This window comes from Atta colombica, unplaced genomic scaffold (genome assembly GCF_001594045.1).
Source record: "Atta colombica isolate Treedump-2 unplaced genomic scaffold, Acol1.0 scaffold222, whole genome shotgun sequence".
Classification (NCBI taxonomy): Eukaryota; Metazoa; Arthropoda; class Insecta; order Hymenoptera; family Formicidae; genus Atta; species Atta colombica.
The window spans coordinates 753,920-776,510 of record NW_017259319.1 but is presented as its reverse complement, the minus strand read 5'-3'; the positions used below and the strand labels follow the sequence as shown (position 1 = coordinate 776,510).

Here is a 22,591-nt window from a genome sequence, read left to right as displayed (position 1 = left end):
GTAATTGTTATTATTAAAAATAAAATAAAAATTTCATTTTTTTAATATAATAAAAAATAACTTTAATAATTTAAATGATCTATCGAAGTATATATTTTTACTACTGAAACAAGATATTTATTGAAATGATGCAGTTCATAGTTTGACAACTCAATTAGAGTGACAGACGAGAACAAATCAAATTTCTGCTGTCATCAATGATCGTTTCAGCGATTGATGAATGCATTCTCACAACTCGCATGTATATGTAAGAGGCCTCGAATGGTATTAGATGGTACGAAAAAGAGAAACGAGGAGATAAGTCCTCGGCACAGTAGCGAATGCTCCCACTCGTGCATAACAATGAAGTTATGCAAAAGGATTGTCGTGGGCAACAATTGGTAGCGCGCCGATAAACTGGTGTCATCAGATATCTAATGTATGGGTACCTGTCGACCATCTTTGTATCGATTGTCTTCCTCGTATGCAATCGGTAGGCGAAAAGAATTTGAATATTTGCGTGGGTTGAGCGGAATGTTCACATTACAAAAGAAATTTTCGCGAAGTCACTGATTCACTAATGATGGTGGATTCGTCGATGGCACGATTTTTTAAATGATGAGGTGGAGAAAATTTTTAACTCATTTATCTCGTAATTTTCCTATGTTGACTTTGTACTCAATTAAATAAAGCATTATTCTTTTTAATAATTAGTAAAGCATTTCTCTTTTAAATTGTTTTCCAACAGTGTTCCATTAAAATTATTTAAACGGAGAGTTAGGGGAGAATTATAGAATGCGCACTAAGTAATTTTTTATTATATATTATATATTACTATTTGATATTGATTTATACTCAAATGAACATTGTAACTTGATGTATTAAGTATCTATTATTTAACCTTTTATTAACAAATAAATGTGTTATAAATTTTTCTATAGTTTTTTATAACATGCTGCTAAAAAAACTACGATTTAGATAACTAGACGTCTAAATTGTATTGTAAGAAAGTTCTCAAAAATATAAGTGAAAAAAGGATTTGCCATTATGTTCCAAAGTAGTTTTTGAGATGTAAAGATTTAAAATTAACTAATTATAGATTATGATTAAATAGCTGTCTATCCACGTAAGTCATGCGTAGGTAGTGTTAATGATCGCACGTATCTCATGGACAAACAGCTATTTAACTGTAATTTGTCATTAGTTTTAAATCTTTTCTTTTCTAAACACATAAAAATTTAAAATAAAATGATATAATAATTACATTATTATCAGCTGCACAAATTGATCAAAAATTATCATTGAACAGTTATATCCGATTTTTTTAAGTGCTTTTAGTATGCGCAAAATGTAATCTGATAAATTTTTGTTTATGTTACTCATTTATCATTCATTTCGTAATTTTATTATTAAACGTTGCCTATATTAAGTAATAATAATATAAAATAATGAGATATAATTTACAAAACAACCGGTACGCCTTTAGCTAACTTTCCCTTATTAAAGTTCCATTAAAGTGTGTATGAAAAATATCATAACTTACTTATTGACATAGTTGCCGTCAAAGTTGACTTCGAGCTGCTGAGATGTAATTACCGCATCTTTTTCCGAGCCACCTACTGGTCCTCTTTGGGGTGCGCTCAATGTGCCTGTCGTACAAAGTACGACTGCCACCAACACCTGTTAATAATCATTTCATATATCGATCGTTCAATAATACTTCAAATTTGCGAAATCAAAATTATTGAATTCTAAGGTCGGATATTTTACAAAATTAAAAAGAAATCGCATTCGAAGGTATATATAAGCGAAATAAAGTGACGCTACGAAATTCACAGCTAGAACTCACGGAATTTCAACTCGCATTTCGTGAGTGTGGAAAATCTAGCTGTTCTGTTAGCACGCTGCGCGAGTAATGTCACTTTAATGCCCCAATAGTGACCGGAGTGTAAACGTGCGAGGCGCGTGGTTTTATTATCGCGTTGAACGAGTAATCTCTAGTTATGGTATGGTTCCCCAATCATGACGCGCCGTAATAAAAATTGTGGAATTTTTGCAAGGAACAAATGGAAATGGAAAAAAAGTTAATTTGTCCGATTATAACGTTCAGCGCAGAGCACATAATTTCCAGCAATATGATTACACAGCGAAATATTTCGCAGGTCCTTTCCAATTTCCTGGATGTAAAAATGATCGACGATAGTCGAGATCGAGTCCCGACGTGTTTTCGAATTTTCGCGTATTGTGAGAATATACTGGAACGATCCGCGGGGACGATCCGCGGACAATAGTGTGACAGTGCTCGACATCGCCAAACCTTTTGACTTGCTCGAATATTCATAGAATTCGTGAAAGTACACGAGAGAACTAGGTCGACTGTGCACGCGCACGTGTATATGTGTACGTGTGCGGAGCACGGTTGCAAAGGGCAACTGAGGACGATAATGTTAGAAACTGCATAGCACAGTTACATCAGTTTCAAATGACATTATGAAATACAATGTAATGACAGGACGAAAGTGGTGCCGAGCAACGTGCCCGTTTTTCTCATGAACGCGCGGAGTGAACGTATAATTTCATTCACGAACTTCATCAGGTTTCAAACCAGCCGCAGCGGGGGGAGAGGAGACAAGGAATAAAGATCAGAAATCATCGTGTTACAAATGTCAACGGGTTTCAGTTTGTTCGCCGCTTCTTCGCTACTTTACTTTTTTCTAGAAAAATAAAACAGAATTTGTAATTAAAAAATTTATAATTAAAAAAATAAATGTTACGATATTTGTACGCAAAATTATTTAAGCGCCCTAAAAACTCTAAAATGGAATACTTATATTTTGACGAGAATTGCTAAATTTAATTGCTAAATCTATGATTAAAATGTTACGATCCTTATTAAAACATAATAAGAATATGCAAAATCATCGTGTTACAAATGTTAACGTTTCAATTTCTTCGCTTTTTCAATGGTTCACTTATTAAAAACGTAAAACAGAATTTATAATTAAAAAATTTACAATTAAAAATTGCATGTATTACAATATTCTTATGCAAAATTGTTTAAAAACTTTAAAATAGAGTATTTACAGTATAACTGTAGTACTATAAAAGGGAGTATTTATTTTGACAAGAATTGCTAAATGAACAAATAAAAATTTTACTTTATAAAACTCCTTATTAAAATATGATAATATTTGTATTATTTATTTTATTCTGAAATTTATTGTCTTTAACTAATTATAAGTAAGAAAAAGCGCCAACTACGCAGCAATTACAAGTCATTACAAATCGAAATAATAATTCTATATATAATTTTAGTTTAAATACATTTGATTTATTGTTTTTATGTATATGTGTAAAATAATTTATGAGGAAATATAATGGAACCAACTATATAATCGTTTTTGCACGCTAGATGTCGTTTTTCCTGCGTTCGAAGCGGATTCGCTAATTTCAAACTCTCCCAGTTAATTCCAATTAATAATAGTTAGCTTTACGGATTTCGGCCGCGCAAGCCAGATTTTTGAATTTCAATTTAAACACACGCGAACGTCACGCGATGAAACGCGCATCACAGAATCGTTTCGATTGATTTTCCGTTAATCGAGCAACGAGCGATTAAAGAGCAAAGCTCGTTGGATTAACGAAGCTGTCATATGCAATTTACAATAGTCCATGATTTTCGTGCAGCATCGCTCGCGTTAATCAAGCGATAGAAAATCACCGATGAATTCGCGAGCGTAATATAAGCAAGGGAAAAGATTATCGATCACTCTTTCTCAGTCACCCCAATTTTTGTAATATTTTATCGAAGACGTTTATTTAAATCTATGAAGTTATAATCGATTCCCTTTCTTTTTCGTCTTTAAGGAAAATCAAGATTGAATTTGAGATTAAGGTCCTTTGCAAGTATCTCGGAGGGATAATTAAAACCGCTATCCAGGAATTTCATAAAATAAAGCTTAATCCTTCCATATTTTCCATCCCTCATCGAGGAAGATCGATACTTTCGACGAATGCAGGGGAATGAGTCTGCTTTTGCGGCTATGAACTTTCGTTGAGAAAACTACTTATGCAAACGTGCTTATATCGAGAATCGACATTTGCTTTCCCGTTAATCGGCCAACCGGAGAACTGCTAATTGCCTCTCGATACACGTAATTTCGAGGGAGGCAGAAGGTCGACGTTGTTAATGATCGTTACGGTGCATCCCGAGGCGCTGCCAGGCTCGCGCAAGATCATCTTCTCTTCTTCTTTTTTTTCCTCTCTTTTCGACCGGTTGCGCGAATGCCGCTGGATTGTTTCACGCCTCGCGCTCACGTAATGATTATCTCGGCGAATCGTTATCTGAAATGCTAATTGATCGGCAACGCATCCGTTATTAAGCGATCGGGAAAACGACAGAGCGCGGAAAATCTCCATGGTTAAAAGCAAGATGCGACGAGAATTATCGTAACAATGACGATGTCGTCGTATTGAAGCATCAGTTATGTGCAACGTGCAATAACGCGACGAATTATGAAAGAAGGAGAGGAACGAAGGCAGCTTCTTGCCTTTTCTGACATAAAGTCGCAGAATCGCGCAAGAAATGCACGCTCATTCGAAAGAGCGGCCGAGTGCCTCGTCGACCGATTTAAGCGTTTAACGACAAGATCGTTTGCGAGATCGATAGCCGCTCTCTCGATGTCGTTTATCATTCGATAGCAAACGAGTTATGTATATCGAAGTTATGTATATCATATACGAAGCGAATTCAAGATGAAAATCGAGCACTCCTCTCGAAGGTTTTCTAACGTAGCTGTAAATAGAATTCCATTCGAATCTTTTTCATTGACGAGACAGATTCGAAGAGCAAAATGCCTCTCAAACTTTCCACGTGTGAAAATTTCATATAAATATCTGCTTGAATTTTATATGAAAATCGAAGAGCATAAATCGGAATCTCGCGTTTGTCCTCAGGGCGAGATATTCGAGATTGCTAACAATGTTGATCTTTACAGCTTGATTACGTAGTAACGACAGTAATAGGATTTGCCTTTCGTAAGCGTGCAGCGCGGATGATGCTGTAATTTGAAAATAATCTCGCGGTGTAGCCGATTGTGTTACGCGATGGTAATGAAATATGATTAGCGAGATATGAGATGGTGATTTTTCTGTGACGACTTCATTGAAGATTACCGCGGAAATCGATATGCCTTTACTCGATGAGCTGACATTGAGAAATCCGATTTCAATGACGTTCTCCACGCCATACGAGAATATACGGATATGCGCTTCCGCTGCAAAACGTATTAAATGCCTTGAAAAATCTGCACACTGTTTACGCACATAAATTGTTAGCATATAATTGGAAATCCCAAGGTATTGTGTTAAATATAATTCGCGAATTTTTTTATGAGCTGCTCTGGAAAATTTGATAATTTACTAATATAAAACATATCCAGTGTGCAATGCATTCAAATACACATATGAAAAATATATTTTTATTTTTGTTTATTATTAAGATAATTCCATTATTTATTACTAAAATAATTATACTTATAATTAAAATAATTATACTTATTATTAATATGTTCATATTTTAATTATTACATCCTTTTAGATAAAATTATTTTGAGAAATGTACAATCTAATTTTTTCTTTATTAATAAATTGCTAATTAATGTTTATTTTTTACAAATAAGATTTTTCATAAAAATCTCTCGTGTATGAATATTTCTTGCATTTACTGAACATATATTTTAATCGGAATTTGAAAACGTAATATACCGTCTAATTTTATTATATTACAAATCTCACAACGTATTAAAGTAATCATGATTAACCATTAATGAACCGTGCAAGTAGTGGCTGTCAAGTCATTTCTTTTTCTTGATGGCGCACAGACCATAATGTATATACGCGTACCGAAACTCCAAGAATACTTACGCAGGCAATTATCATTTGTGAAGAAAAAGGTGTCGCCAAGAAGGTGTTGTGTGACGTAACGTCTGTCAAGTGTCCCATTTGTTACAATGCAATTATATTCACAATTCTGCATTTATTCGGCATGCGTATGCTACATATTACATCACACTTTGTGAAAGATACCTCAAATGGCTGTTGAATTATTATTACGTCGCTTGACGATACCCAGTGCAGTCTTACAATTTACAATGTTACGAAGTAATTCCTTTCAAGTCAAATAAGAGAAAGAAACTTGTATTCGGTCAAGAGAAACGGATCTTGGTGTTTAATAATATTCCGCGATGTAAATTTTTAATTTTAATATTTCTAAATACATTTTGAGTTTTATAATCTGCGCATTGATTCGATTTGTCGGATTTGAACAATCTGAGCAATCTGATTAAACTAAAGCTAATAATATCACAAATTATATTAATTTACGCTAATTTAATAATACTTTAATAATGCATTTTAAAACAAAAATAAGTAATGTAAAGGTGGCTATTGGGAATATTAAAGTCTCAGTATAAGACAGAACCATCAGGAGTAACATGGAATCACGAATTAAATGGCGAAGAAGAAAAGAATGAAGAAACCGTGATGTACGCACGTCAAGTGATATAATGAGATGATATACTGCACATCGCAATGAGACGAATATATTTTTAACTACTTTCTTATTTTAGATGAATCTTTTGTAATATACGTATTTAATTCAATTCGACTTTAACGTATACGAAATTACGAGAAGAGAGCACTGACGCTCACAATTACTCATTATTACATATCATATCCGACTAAACTCGACTGTCTGATTCTAATTTTAGATGTTTTTACGCGTCATATAATCCCATGTCAGACAGAATCAAATTTGGGTGTTAAATGCAAGATAAGAATATGATCTATATCTCGATCGGGAAATTCGCAAAACGTATTTTAACTCTTGTCCCTATTTTCGAGCGCAGAAATATTGTATTGAATTTTGAAACTTCTCTCCGTAACAAAATTTTTGTATCTTCAAACTGAAGAGGTAATAATATTCTAGTAGCGACGCGCGAGAAAGAGAGAGAGAGAGAGAGAAAGAGAGAGAGAATGATAAGGAGAGAAAAAGAAAGAAAGAAAAAGAAACGCACGCATTTTCTGAAATGTGACTTGTATGAGACGCACGGCACATTTTCGAATGTGATACCCGGGTTTTAAGAAATTTTTCTTTTTCCGACGCACGATCCGTCCTCGTGCGCGATACGGCGCATACATATTACATATACATCGCACATGCGATACGTCGCTCTTTACTTGATAGCGCGCACGGCGTATTTCATATTTACTAATATACGAGAGCGCGCGGAACTGGAAAAATTGCCGAAGTCGCGCAAAGTTTATCGGTTCGTTTCCGCGAACGACTCTCCTCGTGAAAAATTCCGCTGATATCGGATGCGCGAGCCGAGGAGAGGATCGTTTAAATTTATTTCTCCGAGTGACGAGCACAGACGAGACGCGAAGAGAGGAAAAAAATAGAAAACACGATCTCTTTCTTACAATAAGGAATTTTGCAATATACCATTTATCCAAATATGATGAACGCTAAGATAAGGTTATCTTCTTCTTAACAAATAATTAAGAAAAGGATAATATGACTTTAGCGTATCATCATATCTGAATTCATTATTGCAAAAACTCCCTAATAATTCGTCAAAAGAGAGATTTAACGTTTTCTATTTACCGATAAGCTTGCGATTCGCGTGCAACGCGAAATAAAATCTTGTTAATCGTTTGCAGATGTGTGACGTCTTTTTAGATTACGAATTACTGACTGTGCATTATGATTTGCTTTGAAAATATTAAAAGAGAACACATATTTACATGGAGCAAAAAATCGCTTAAGAAAATGTTTAAAATTTTTAAGCATCTTTTTGAACTCTATTGCGTCGTTTTAAGGAAATATCAAGTTTTAACAAGAGATACTTTCCTCATATCAATAATACGCGATATTTGTTTTTTCTTATCGTCTTGGAAATAGTATATGAATGCGTCATTCAATTTTTTTTCCTGAGCGATATAAGTTATAGCTATAAGATACGTGCAATATTTTTAAATTTAGCTACGTAAAACGTTCGATTTCTATGCATTTTTTTGAAATATTGTTTTTTGAAATTTGTTAAGCAGATATCAAGCTTTAACGAGAAAACAAGAGATTTTTTTTAATATTTATAATACTTGATATCTTTATTTATTGCTTTAAAAACTAATTCTTTTTTCTGAGAGATGCAAGTTATAAGATACGCGCAACATTTTTAAGCTTAGTTATAGCATTCAATTAATTAATAATTAATAATTTATCGCAACAGACTCAACCCGATTGTAAAACGATGTCTTGTCGGAGCGCCGTTAATTATACGATATACATAACGTGAAAGATGAGAATTGCGCAACCCTTAGACGTCTCGCCAAAATGTCATCCCATATCGCCGTCGACAAATCGCGCGTGAGTTCGAAAGCGTCTAGTCTAGTCTGGTCCGACACACACGTCGCGACTTAAACTAATCTCATGACTGCAGGACGTCTCTTCTCACCCGAGGGACCTGACATTCGTCGTTACCTAACGTCGCCTCGCGAACGCGTTTTCGCGTAAGATAGATGAGTCGAAATTTTCGAGGCAAAAGTTCCCTCATGTTCTCTCTCTCTCTCTCTCTCTCTCTCTCTCTCTCTCTCTTTCTTTCTGCCTTTCTCTCCCGTTTCTCTCATTTGCACTCTCTACCTATTCTCGCGAAGAAAGGCCCGACAACGATATTGGACCCATCTCGCGGCACTCGGCGAGTAATATGCGTGTACCTACCTTAATAGTATACATAATCTCTCTGTCACACGGGCACCGAGACGATGAAGAGGAGCTTTGCCTGAGATGCAGATGAGTTGGTAGTAGTACTTGTGCTTCTTCGTCAGACGCTTCGGCTCTTTATATACGCGATGGTGCCAACGTGGTGCAGTGAAAGGGGTCATCCCTGCCCTCTCTTCACAATACACTTCTTCTTCTGACCAGTGCATCTTCGGAAAAATGCTTGGGATGAATCAGGAGTGGAGACTCCGTACGTTTTTTTCCATCTTCCTCTTCATCCGCTCCTTCTTCTCTTCTGACTTGTCGATCCCCACTTCCTGCCCCCTCCTCCGCATGTTGTGTGAACAGTTTAGATCGATACCGGTATGATTTTTGATCATCGGACATCCGGCCTGTTCTTCAAAAAATAGAGAGACAGAGAGAAAAGGCGAAACATAAAATAATTCGCTCATGACCTTGAATTTTTCACCGATTAATTGGATATTAAACAAGAGAGTAAATAAATTAAATTACATTAATTTGAAAAATACATTATTCTGTAGAAACAATGTAGAAACATAAAATATATTATATCTGAAACATCGCAGTTGAGACTTTTTAAGGGGCTTTACATCACAGTTATTCGAAATAGTTTTATGCATAGACATAATAAAGGAAATTTAATCTAATTCTGTCATAAAAAAAATATCAGGCGACCAAACTGACACTTTATGCATAAAAAAATCTCAATTAGTAGAAACGTAGTATCGTCATAAATCGATAAATCGATATCTCTTTCGCGGAAATAGTGTTGATTTCCGTGTACGATTGTACAATCGCGATTCCATGAAGTGGAGCAAAGCGTGTTGCGCCTGAAGTACGCGTAGGGACGACAATGTCTAGGTCGATTATGGCTACATCGCCGTAGCGTCGCGTTGTGAAAACGATTTCCTCGCGCCATTCATAACGCCACGACACGTAGCGCGATAACACGTCAGGGTAATGCATGCACGCGGGAAGCGCATACTTTATGCGCGCGTGTCTAGTAGCTGATAAGCCGCTTGTTGAATTCCACCTACAAATGATAATCCTAATACGGTCGGCACGTATATTTCTTCGCGACGGTATGTTTGTGTTTATGACGGTATATTTCTGTTTCTATATGTATTGTATTACACATGTATTTACAAATGATTTTGATAACAACGTATTTTGACAATCACCGTAATACATCATAAGTATTTATATGTGTAATCCATCTATTTGTTTGTTAATTAAATTTTAGCTACATTTTTTTTTCTTACAAATTTAAACATTATAGCCTTATATAATTTATAAGTAAATCTTGTATATAAAGTATTAACAATAGAGAAGGAATAAGATATTAATTGAATGAGAAGATAATTGTCATAAAGTATTGAATAATTTTGAATAATTTTTTGTTATGAAATAATAATTTATATATGTAAAATATATAAGTTGTATAACTTGTACAGATTTTACATATATAAGTTATTATTTACATAAATTACTTAAGACTTCGTATATAGTTATTACTTATAAGTTGCTTATATAAAGATATAATGTTTAAATTTGTAAGAAGAAAATTTAGATAAAGTTTAATTAATAGATACAATAAAATAGACGAGATATATAAACACTTACAATATGTTACAGTGATTATTATCAAAATCGTTTGTTAAATATATAATTTGCAATAGTAATAGAAATATAAATATAATATAAATATAGATAAATATTATATATAACATTTTTCTATTATTATTGTAAATTATATCTTCCTTGTGTATCTGTTACCAAATTAATAACAACACTTTCAGGCAGTCATTCTTTCTTTGATATATGTATACACATACACGTATATATAAATGAAGTTTTCGTACGGTCGACGATTGAGTTTTGAGGTTGAATTTATGACATCATTATTGTGTTGAAAGAGAGTATGGCAATAACAGCTTGCCGTTTTCAGGAATCGCAGAAATCAAAAGATTATTACGCAGTACTGCATGTCGCGCTTCAACGCGCGCATGTCAATATATATTCTTGGAAATCGGAATCTTCACAGCTTCGTTGTACGGATGCAGCCGTTTACGTATAAAATATTTCCCGTTTCTTTCTTAATGTAATGTAAACGTATCCAATGTTGAACCACGCGTTGACCTTTGCGATCGCTATCGGCTACTTTCGACTTTTACAATTATCACCAGATCGTAAATACGTGAGTGAATTATTAAGAGAAGCACAATTAGAAAAAACGACAAATCGCAAAGAATTGTTTGCATAACAATTCGCTGAAATTAATCACAGTTGTTTAGTTTCGCGATAAAATCATAATATCATTATTGCTTATTTGTTCTGAATTAAAAACAATTCCAATAATTATTATTAAAAATATAACACACTTTAAGATATATAAAAAATTTTTTATCTAAAGTATAAACACTTTTTCTTTTTAAAAATTGTAAACATTTTTTAGGTAATTTAAGTTAATTTATTTATTAAACATTGTTTAAATTACGATTTATAGATATACAAAAAATACAAAATACAATAAATACAAAAAATTTGCAATAAATTATATTCACGATGTGAAATTTTCTCTAAAAACTTTTATTAAAAAAACTTTTTGAAAAAAAAAAAGTAAAAGTATGTACATAAAAAAAGTATCGAATATTGCATCTTTTCTAAAATAAAAAATGTTTATTTTATTATACTTTTCTTATATTTATAAAGAATCAATAAATCTGTCTCTCAGTTTTGACACGAAGACAGTTGACTTCAAAACCGTTCGTTCAACCCTGACATTTGTCGCCGGCGCCCCAAAAAGTCTTGTGATTTACAATTTTCGCGAACTGCCAGCGGTTTTATTCGTTGCAATTCGTTTTACCTGTGTGCACGGTCCTTGAAACGAATTACGTTGATCGTTACGCGACGCATTCCTTATGATCTTTCCAGCTGCATCTCGAGAAGCTGCAATCTAGCGATCGCGAGCGAGGGGTGGCCATTCGATTCCCGAATGTGCAATCTGCCCGACTTTTATTGTCCATCTAATTAGGCACTCTTTACGTTATTTATACGATAGCCGCGCCCCTTTCACCTGAAAATTTGCGAGCGGGATTTTGCGCTCTCGCTTTTGACATTTTCATAACGACGCGAAAGACCAAGAATGAGCGACTCATTGATCGTCACCGACTTCTCGCGCGCTACTTAATTCTTTATTCGAATTGGTCCGGCTCTTTTTCATGGTAGCATCGTAACGACTGGAGCAGAAAGTCATAAAGAAAGAAAGAGACGGAAACAAAGTTTAAATTTAAAACTGTTGCTTGCGCGAGAAGTAACGTAATTGAGCAGAGAAGTTTCTTATTCTATTGGGAAATATAGCTGGTTTTATTTCCGCGCTTATTAAAATTAGATTACGCTGGAATTTCACTTATCTAACAGTCACGGGAAAAACACATGGGACTAACTCTCTTTAAATTTTAAGAACCGCAGGGATCGCCAATTTCGATGCTGCAACACAAAATTATTACGTTCCCTCGTAGAGCCAGCTGCTACAGCTGGCTTATCAGTCATGTGTCGAGTGGCATCGAACCATCGGTTTCGCGGGTACACGCAACAAGCGGATAACGTTGAAACAACCGACACGCCTGCAGATATTGTACAGCGTATCAAAGCAAGTACCCTAGCAATACCGCGCGCGCTTTGCGTAATTTCCACTCATTCAGTGCCACGAGGCCCAGAATGAACGCCTCCGCCGCACCAGCCTTGGTATACTACGTGTTCTTATCATTTTTCGTAATCTCGCATGAATAATTAACGTGTACGGCGTTTTACTTTTTTGCACGGCATCTACACTATTAGAAGTCAAAGGAGCTATTGTATCCCTTGAATTAAATAACATTTTGTTATTTTTAACTTTCATATGTGTCAAAATGTAAATTAATCCATTTCTATTTGTAATTTAATACTTCGAGAGATCCTGTTGTAAGTAAATAATGAACTAAATTAAATATTAAGTTAAATTGAATCAAATTTAATAAGCTTCTTAAACTAAATTATTTTAATTAAATTAATTATAGGCTGCGTTTCATCATCAGGAGACATATGCGCAATATGACCTACACCGTCACTCAAGGAAAGGCTAGCCACCAACTGTTTACACCATAAGTTAGATTACCAGACCTAATATCAATATTTTCAGGACAGACGGTGTCTGAGGCAGTAGTTGATAAAAGATTATTAAAGTATTTAAATCTCGTAGTTAATGCTTCATATAAATACTATGATGTACTATGAGCATTTTCTGATGCTAATGTTTTAAATTGAAATAACTTTTTTTAAGATAATAGAAAGGCGGTTTGAAAACTAGAATGCAAAAATTTTGAAAATTTTTTCTGATTATTTAAAAAAAAAGAGAAACTGCGCAACTTAGTTTTTGATTCGCCTTTCTATCTTCAAAAATATAAAAATTACTTTAGTTTCAAAAAAATAATGACGGTAGACCAAACTGATGTCAAAACGCACAAAGTGTTGTAGACATGCTCATAAGTGAATCACATATAAACCTTTAATATAAGTATCTTTAATATAAATATCGACGGTTGCAATCACGACAAGTGATCTAAAAATATGAGATGAATTCTGAGGTCCTATTAAAATTATATTTCCAGAACAAAAATTTCAATTATTCAATACGGAATCAATCGACGAATTCCGGATTTTTTTCCGGAAAGCTCGGGCACCTGGCAATCCTAAATTCATAAGCAATTTAAAGTATTTTTGTGGGCTTAGCGCCGTTTCAAATTATGTCTAGCTATTGTGCCTTTATCTCAGTGAGAAAATTAGTTTTCTTGTATGTATGTTATAATAAAAAAAAATTAGCAAGTTTTTAAATCAAGTAACGCATGTTTACCAAACAGGTGGTCTATTTTAAGTCAAATCCAAAAACCGAGACCTGACCTAAAGCCAAAGTCACCTACCAAATATTACAAGCAGTTAGCCTAAATAATTAAAAATTAAATTTGGGCTAGGCCGCAGCCTAAATGCATGGAGTAAACGTAGCCATACCGAGTAGGAGCAATGATGACCTATAGAAATGATTAATAAAATAATTCAAATAATTAAAAAATCAGTGAATATAATTTGACATTATGAATATAATAATATAATGGCTGCTTAACGATAAGATCGTTCACCTCGCCCTTCGAACGGAGATAACCCTCGAGGAGTTCGAGCGAGACGATGCGACGCAATCCCTTTTATTAATCTTCATGTTCGAACGTACCTTTCTCGCGAGCCTCCACGGCCATATACCGACATTTACATCGTGTCATTCGTGTGACGCAGCATCGCGAGGATACCGCGCGTGGTCTCTCTCGGAAGGCGATTTGTCCGAACGCGCTGGGACAGGATCTGCCTTTAAGGCTTGAAAGGATTTGTTCTTCAAGTTGCGCGCGTGGCGATTGTCCCGTTTTATTCTTATCAAACCTGCTTGTATCAACATCGACGATCTTGTCCACGAGAAGGATAGAATGTCATGGGCGAAACCGAGTGGCTCACAACAGAAGAAGAGTGAATGGAGCTTTCAAAATTGGAAGATTAATAGATCTTCAAACTTTATATCTATGTTGACCAAGAAAAATTGTGTGTGACACAGCCTTTTCAGAGTAACAAGATTAAAAAATCAATGTCCTATCAGTGAATGATGTTTCATCGAATCTTCATTCGGTGCCAATGGCGATGAGCAAACGATTGAAATAGTTATCTTTTGGTCTCAATCGGTTTCATCTCACCGACACATTTCAATCGCGAAGGCGCGCTGGGAATGCGGACGATTGAGTCATAAATCCTGCTGAAAAATTCTAATTAAGATTGCACCCGGCTGTTCAAATCGTCGAGCATTCCTGTTTCGTCGGGGATGCTAGTAAGAAAAACGAGAAATAAATCGAGACCTCCCAAAGGAAAGGTATGCGCGAGAATGATCCTTACTATTTAATAAACTCGCGAATACAAGTAAAGCTCAACCGTGCATTGTGGAGGTCCTCCAAAATATTCGCACAAGTCACGTTTCGTATATAATGTACGTACATATATGTATATAATGTTGGCAGACAGAAACCTAAGACGCATCGTGAATTAATAAGTAATCTTTTTTGTAATAATATTGGATGAATCATTTTTGTATTTTAAAATCAGAGATTTTGTTTACTGAATAACCCATTTATTTATCCCATTATATATGCTTACAAAAATACATTTTTGTTTCACGATTTATTTATATAATTGGAGATAACTAATAAAACGAATTAAAACTTATGATATTGATATAGGCCAGTATTCATTGATCCTTATATTTGAGACTGTCTTAAGTACAGTTTTAAGATGTCATAAACCAATTAGAGAGTTGCATTAGCGTTTTAAGACATTATTTAAAATGGTCTTGAAATAAGAACTGACTGTGAATTCCGGTCATAATTGGATAACTCTTATTGTTAGTACACACGATTAGATTATTCTTGTCTTGCGCATTTCTTTTCTTTGTATTATTATAGGAGCACCAAATTATAATGAAGTAATTATAAAGTTAAAATAAGTTATAATATTTGTGCACAATTTTTTAAATACGCAACTTTATAAATATTTTTCAAAGATATTGAAGTATATAAGAATTAATTAAATTTTGTATACTTATAAAAGTGACGAAAATTAATTCAGAACACGGGTAACCTAATGTATAATAAAAAACTGGAAAATCTATTAAAAATTAATAACACCGCTTTTCTCGATTTGTAAATATACATTTGTAAAACATTTAAACTTTTTATAAATATTTTATCCTTTCAAAAATATAAAATATTTATTGTATATTTTCTACTTTTTTTTATATATTCTCGTGTTTCATAAAAATTCGTAAAAATTAAATTATTTTTTATTTTTTCAGAGTTTATTCAAATAAACTTTTGCATATAAAAATTAATAATACCGATTTAATAACTGATGATTTAATATCTGATTCTGACTAAAATTCAAAACGCTAATAATACATGCAAGTTCACACGCAGATTATGTTAATCGCGGTATCAGTGTCAGCGATATAAAAATACAACGGATAATGCGAGATCGCATTATCTGTTGGAAGAACTTTGGCAAGAATGTCGATGGAGGGAAAATGAAAGGCGTTCCTCGTAGGAGATGAGATGCGCTTCGTAGGAGACGAGATGCATAATCCAACGTGAAAAAACGTGCAGCTGTGGCGCGACCGTTGAAACATTTCAGGCCGACTCTATCGGCGCAACGTTTAAAGTCACAATTTGCATTCCGATGGGTGGTAGCCTCGTCGTCCCCCGTGGAATTACTCGGTTGGGACTGCACGCTCACACGCGAACAAATCGCCATGCCGCAAATCGAGAGGAATCAGCTGAGGAGACGAGATGGTCACGTAAGTCGCGCGTGTACCTACTTACAAGGGATATATATGTCGTGTGGGTATGTACACGCGTGTACGTACACGCATGTCGCAGAATCGAGCTAATAAAGTGACAACCTCAATCTCGAGTCGCGGTTTGACTCTCGGAAAACCGAGATGCAAATGAAGGAATGAGCGCACGAGGATATGCTATACTCTGGCAATCCGATTGTTATACTACGGAGTGCTCTTAACTTTAAGCTCGTCGAGTACCGCGTCAATATTTGGTACACAGGTAAGCGCGTGGTATGTATTGGCGGTAGCTCTTTCTCCTCTCTCTCTCTCTCTCTCTCTCTCTCTCTCTCTCTCTCTCTCTCTCTTTCTTTGAGAGAGATTACTTTTTTTTTATATTACATAAATGCCAGTGCAGACAAGATTCTTCACTCACTCATTGGCAAATATGAATTATTACTACGGAAGAAATAAAGAATTTTGTAAGAATTATTACCAAGGATATACGCCTTTGCTTCATTTCAAAGTTGTAGATTTCTCCATTGATTTGCAATGGAGCTTACTTTAACTAGGATGTTACAAACGGATATCTTCGGTATTTCGCTATAGGCTACAAATAGTAATATGCACTACGTAATGTCAGTTAATTTTTTCATGACAAGGAAACACCTGCTGCGAGTGAATAAAAAGAATTCGAGGTAAAGATGGTTTTCCACGTACACAGTAGGCAAGACATTCGTGCTGGAATGCAGGAAGTCCGTCTTTTTAAATTACTGTTCAGGCAATGGTGATAAAACGGTAATGACAATTGAATTAATTAAATAAAGGTGTCTAGGAGATGTATGCTGCGAATGATTGTTTCCTTCTTCAACGAAAGACATTGATACCGGATTGCGTTATTAATAATTGCACAAACCGCCTCATCTTATAGCAATGACATCGTAATGCGGATGTCTCCTCTAGATAATTGTTATTATAATAAAAAGAAATATTTGATGACAATGTATTATTATATAAAAAGTAATAAAAAAATTGTAAATAATCATCGTGAAAGCCTAAATGTACAATTTCAGTCATCCATTTTACAAAAAGCGACTGGTTTAATTAATACACAAGTAAAGGCGTTTAATTTCTGCCTAAAAAATATATTTCAAAAGCCATTTTTACTAATGTAGATTAATTTCAGTCTTACTGTATGATTTACTTTTTCTAATTTCTAAAATAGAAAGAATAAGTTTGCCGAAGTATCTAAACATTTATAATTTGTAATTTATCATTCCCAAATTTTTAAAACTAGGAATAAGTATTTCTAAAAGGAATAAGTATTTCTAAAACTATATAGAAAGAATAACTTTGCTGAAGTATCTATAAATAATTTTATTGGAACATCAAAAAAAATTATTATATAAGGGCGCTTAAACTATGGGCGATTGTTAGAATGTCAAATTTTTTTGCAACATTGCTTGAGCATCCCATAATTATTTCTATAGTCCAACAAAATTATTTTCAGATCTGTATCACGTTAAATTATTACATAATTTAGCAAAATCATCTTTCAGAAAAAAATAAAAAAATAATTAAACCGAGGTTAGAGTTAATCTTTACATTGATAAAAATGGATATATGAGAAATAGAATTTTCTGACAAATCTGCTAATCTATTGTGACAGATCGAAGCAGTGTCTGCCATCATCGGACGCGACATCGCAGAAAGGATCAATTAGGAAAGTAATTCGGGATCAGGATTCCGATCGAGGTACGCTCCTGATAATCGTGTGCAGGCGTATTACATGTAACACAAAACCGCAGGCACTCCACAGGCGTGACGTCGGACATCATAGAGGCCGCGTTACATGCCGCGGTGTCATAATGCGCGCGTCCTTTGGTGCGGCTTCTCGCGCGCGGCTTCTTGTGCAATCGCATTTAATAACGTCAGCCCCGGTGCGATTGCCGTGCTCGCTGCAGCTCGCGCTAACGCTTATGACAGTTTAACGAATTTTCACAGCAGAACGAGTCGAATAAATTTCAACTGGTGAATTTACACAAAAAATTTACACGACAACGTGTACGTTGCAACATTTATCGAATTAAGCCATGCGCTCGATTGGGCCAACGACCGAGATTTTCTCTTTATGTATCTTTTTTTTTCACCTTTCTCGCGTGTATGCCTTCGTAATTATTTTAATACGTATATAATAGTGCAGAAATAGTCGCGACCGAAGTGATATCGGCGGCTGGCCGGTTCACGACCGGCGCCACTCCTGTCACCTCGAGAAGCGCCTAATATCGTTGCGCAACTCTCGACAAGCACGGTGTAATATAATCTTTGCAATTACCATTCACATCGGTTTTGATCGCTGAAAATTTTTTACGATGCAAAAGCCACTTCACAACCGACGCGTAAAAGTGGAAGTCTGCGCTAATAATTTTATCTGTTGGCCAACTCGTTAATTTTACTGTTTAGGCAGGCACGTATCTCAGCTATATGTGTGAATCCTCCCACAAGTTATTTATGCATCAATTCATATGATAATTTATAGCTAGCTAGATGTTGTTTCAAATTTTCTAAAGAAAAGCGTTAAGAAAAGCGTCATATGTCATATTCTGCAACAAAACTTTGATTATTACATAGAATGAATTTTAAATCGAATTAAAATTAAAACATTTTTAATCAACATACAGCCTTGGCTATAAGTATAAAGTTACACCCTCAATTTATTGTATTTTCTTGAAAAAAAAAACGATAATGAAAGCTAAAAGAGGAATTGACGTAAACGTTCTATTCTAAAGAAAAAGAAATTAAAAAGCAATTTTATTGAAAAATTGTTAATTCTCTTAGAGGACTAATAAAATATTAAAATTATTTAAAAAATAAATATTATTTTTTAATAAATTTTTAATTTATGTTTTTAATTTATTTTTTATTCAAACAGTAGTATGTTTACGTCCATTTGTGGGATTTATTTATTTATTTACTTATTTACTTATAAAGGTTAAAGCTGTATTTCTTCAAACATCTGATATATGAAGTTAATTAAAAATGCTGATTCACGCTTCATGTTGCTTGCATCTTAAATTATTAGGATAAAAATTTCTCATAAGATAGATTATATGGTAAGAGAGAGAGAGAGAGAGAGAAATTTGCGTTTAAGAAACTGGTACGTGTTCTGCCGAGTTCTCATAAACTACTTCGTCCCAGATTATTCGATTTATTTGACCGCTCTTGGACATTCGTTAAATGTCCTTCGTGTGAGTTACCCCAATGACGTAATTCTCGGTGATATTCGGTGTACATCGTGTACACCTGCCACGCGAGGGTTGAATCGGATCGGATATTTCATGAATGTCGGCCGAGATACATATGTATAAATAAACATGCCAGCCATCGTTTTATTCGCGCTGAGGCGACTTGATCGAAAAGTGAGAAGAGATACAATGCGTAAGGTGCTTTTAATAACTGGTTTGCGATATCCTGCTCACAGCTTATAGCTTCAGCATTAACATCTGATGCACTTTGCACGCAAGTGAATTATGTATTTTGTGTTTCTCCTTTCTAACACCTGTGATTTGACTTGCTGCCCCTTTCTCTCTTATTATATTCCCCATCGACCAAATTTTTATTCGACACTTTAATTAATTAGCTTAATTAATTAATTAATTAATTAATTAATTAAGCGTTTAGTGTCCAGGAACAAGGATTTACATGGAAAAGTTAATTGCTTAGTGAACAACCATCATTACTAATGATGGTTGTTCACTAAGCACACAAACGTCATACTAACTAAACTAAGCACTACTTTACAAATACATAGATAAATGTGTGCTGAGGATATAATAATTTAGGATAATTTTATTTTTTTTTTAATTTAAGTTTCCATTAACAGCACAGAAAAGATATATGTTATTTATCGCATCACGAAGTAATAATCCTAATGCATACTCCTTTCTAATCCTTCGAGACAAGAATGTAAAGAGACGGAATCTAACAGAGTTTTGCACAAAACAACATTTTCATAAGAATTATTTAATATCTACAGAAAAAGATTGTAAACATCGCGTGATTTCGTTTACATTGTTTTTCCCATCCTTCAAGTCCATTATAATTTTAAAACATTTTTATTCTTTTATCAGTTAATCATAAATACACTTCATTTACATATGACAATACGCCGCGCTAGCTAAAGAATTAATAATTACACCGAGCTACAAATAATCGCACTTACAAATAATCACGCGATAATCATCATCGTTATCATTTAGAGATTTTAGATATGCCGATTATATAAACGCAATTGTCAATTATTGCAGACCAAGCCGAAGTCCCGCCGATCGAAGGGATAACGAAGTGATATTTCATCCTCGCTTAACTCTAAGCAGCAATTATCTCATAAATAACATCGACAGGCCGCTCGCCACGTGCACTCATTAGTAAACTTGACCCTGCTGTTATTACTTGCTTGTATTCGCATTATATTAAATTAAAACGATTATTTGTTTACAAGAATTGTTTACCGCAGACGGACGTGTACGTTTGTTGATTTTCAACCGAACGAATAATTGCGAATACATAAGCGTTGGATATTTATTCTAGCAGAATGGTGTATAAACTGAATTTCGGAAAACGAATGTAATTAAACAAATCTGTCGGTACCCGATGCACTATTTCAGCAAAATTATAATAAAATTCTCTTTCGCTCTCTCTCCGCTTCCCTCCTTCCTCCTTCTCCTTTCTCTTTCTCTCCCCCTTCTCTCCTTTATTATTCCTTTTCGATTATTTTCATAATTCTTTATTTTTACTGTTTTTATTTTTGTTTTATGTTGCCTTATTTTGTATTCTTTTGTTATCGATTTTTTACTTTCTTTTTCATTTGTCATTTTTTATGTTTCTAAAAAGCTTGGTCTAGAATATTAATAAACGCCTCCATCCATCTATCTATAATATCTATCTATATTTATCTATATATTTAACTCTCAACGAGAAAATAAATGATTGTTAAATAATCATATTTCACAAACCTATCATATTTCACAAACATTATCGTAAATTAATCTACTAAAAATTAATCTACTAAAAATTAAAATGTCACATATAGCTATTCACATTTATTCCTCTCAAAAGATTATATATCCTTTTAAGATTATATATCATTAAAACAAAGTTGCAGTATCTCTTGCAACATTTTCTTTTCATACTTACGAGCAATTAGATCGTCAACTAATCGATTAAAGGTAGAATACGACCGCGAGTGACATGCGAAAAAAAGAATGCCGCTAAATCTTTGTTCAATTGGAAGGCTGCGCAGCGCAAAGATGGGTCAACCTTTCGCCTTGCGATTATGTAAGGCCTCGGACTGACTGACCTTTAGGTTCGTTCATGGCATGCGGCATTTACGTAATTTACCGATTACGATGTATTAGAGTCTGGCTTGAGTTGCGCCTGGAGAAGAGTTCTCCTTCTAACGCCGATATATTTTCAAACATGCACCAGATTACAGCACACGTTTATCTTTCGAATTAAGTATAAGAATATATTATATTATATACTATATGTATGTATGTACTGAACAGTAATCTATATATATATATACATAATTTAGATATGTGCGTGTATACATATTATATTACATATACGTATCTATATGATCTGCGATCGACATAACAATTTTTTATGCGAATTTTGAAATATAAACTAATTGAGCGAAGTAATGTTTTTGATCTTGCCTTGAAGAAAGGAATAAACAAAGAAAGATGAACGTTATTGAAAATGATGGAGTAAATAATAGCAGCGAATTAGCGTTACATTGTTCTATTTATGGACACTTATAGATATTATTTATAAATATTTATATTTGATATCACTTTTTTTCTTTTCTTATTTAGAATTATTAACCATCTACAATCTAAATCTTTTATAGTATAAGCAGAATTCATTCACAAATTTTTTCCTTATTTTTGCTCAAATTTCAATTTTTATTAAATAACATTTAAGTTAGAAACTATTAGATAATATAATGAAGATGTTGAGGAGTAACTCTGAATTTTTCATTTTTTTTTAAATAAAGAACAATAAAAAGACTTCGCAGACAACATAATATGCATATTAAAAAATAAACGAAACTTAAAAATAAGATTAAAGATGCCTTAAAGATGTCTAAAAGAAATTTTAAAGACATTTTCTGTAAAAGACGTAAAGTTGTTTTCAAGATGTTTTATATGTTCCGTCTTGACTTTGTGCTGTGTGAGTTTGGTTAAACAAAAAAGATTGCAGATAGAGCGTTAAAAAATGAATATTAAAACTTTAATTCATTGAAATGCTGAGCAATAATTCTGCCAATCTAAAACATATCTTATTTATTATTTAAATTTATTTTGTTTATAATTAATATGGTTTTAAAATGCAATTAAAATTTCGATATT

General features: G+C 33.9%; 1 protein-coding gene across 2 annotated transcripts in view; it reads right to left on the bottom strand.

Annotated features, from left to right (window-relative positions):
* The window catches only part of LOC108687965 (endocuticle structural glycoprotein SgAbd-1-like), an 11,995-nt gene extending 3,131 nt beyond the window's left edge, over positions 1-8,864 (bottom strand). The window contains exons 1-2 of one of the 2 annotated variants that reach the window (XM_018194012.1): positions 8,759-8,864; positions 1,523-1,659 (exon numbers count right to left, since the gene is read on the bottom strand). In XM_018194012.1, coding sequence (XP_018049501.1) covers positions 1,523-1,659; positions 8,759-8,773 — 152 coding nt within the window. In that variant the 5' untranslated portion in view covers positions 8,774-8,864. The remainder of the gene's footprint in view (positions 1-1,522; positions 1,660-8,758) is intronic. The other variant, XM_018194013.1, reaches the window with a different exon arrangement.
* Between the last annotated feature and the right edge of the window lie 13,727 nt (positions 8,865-22,591).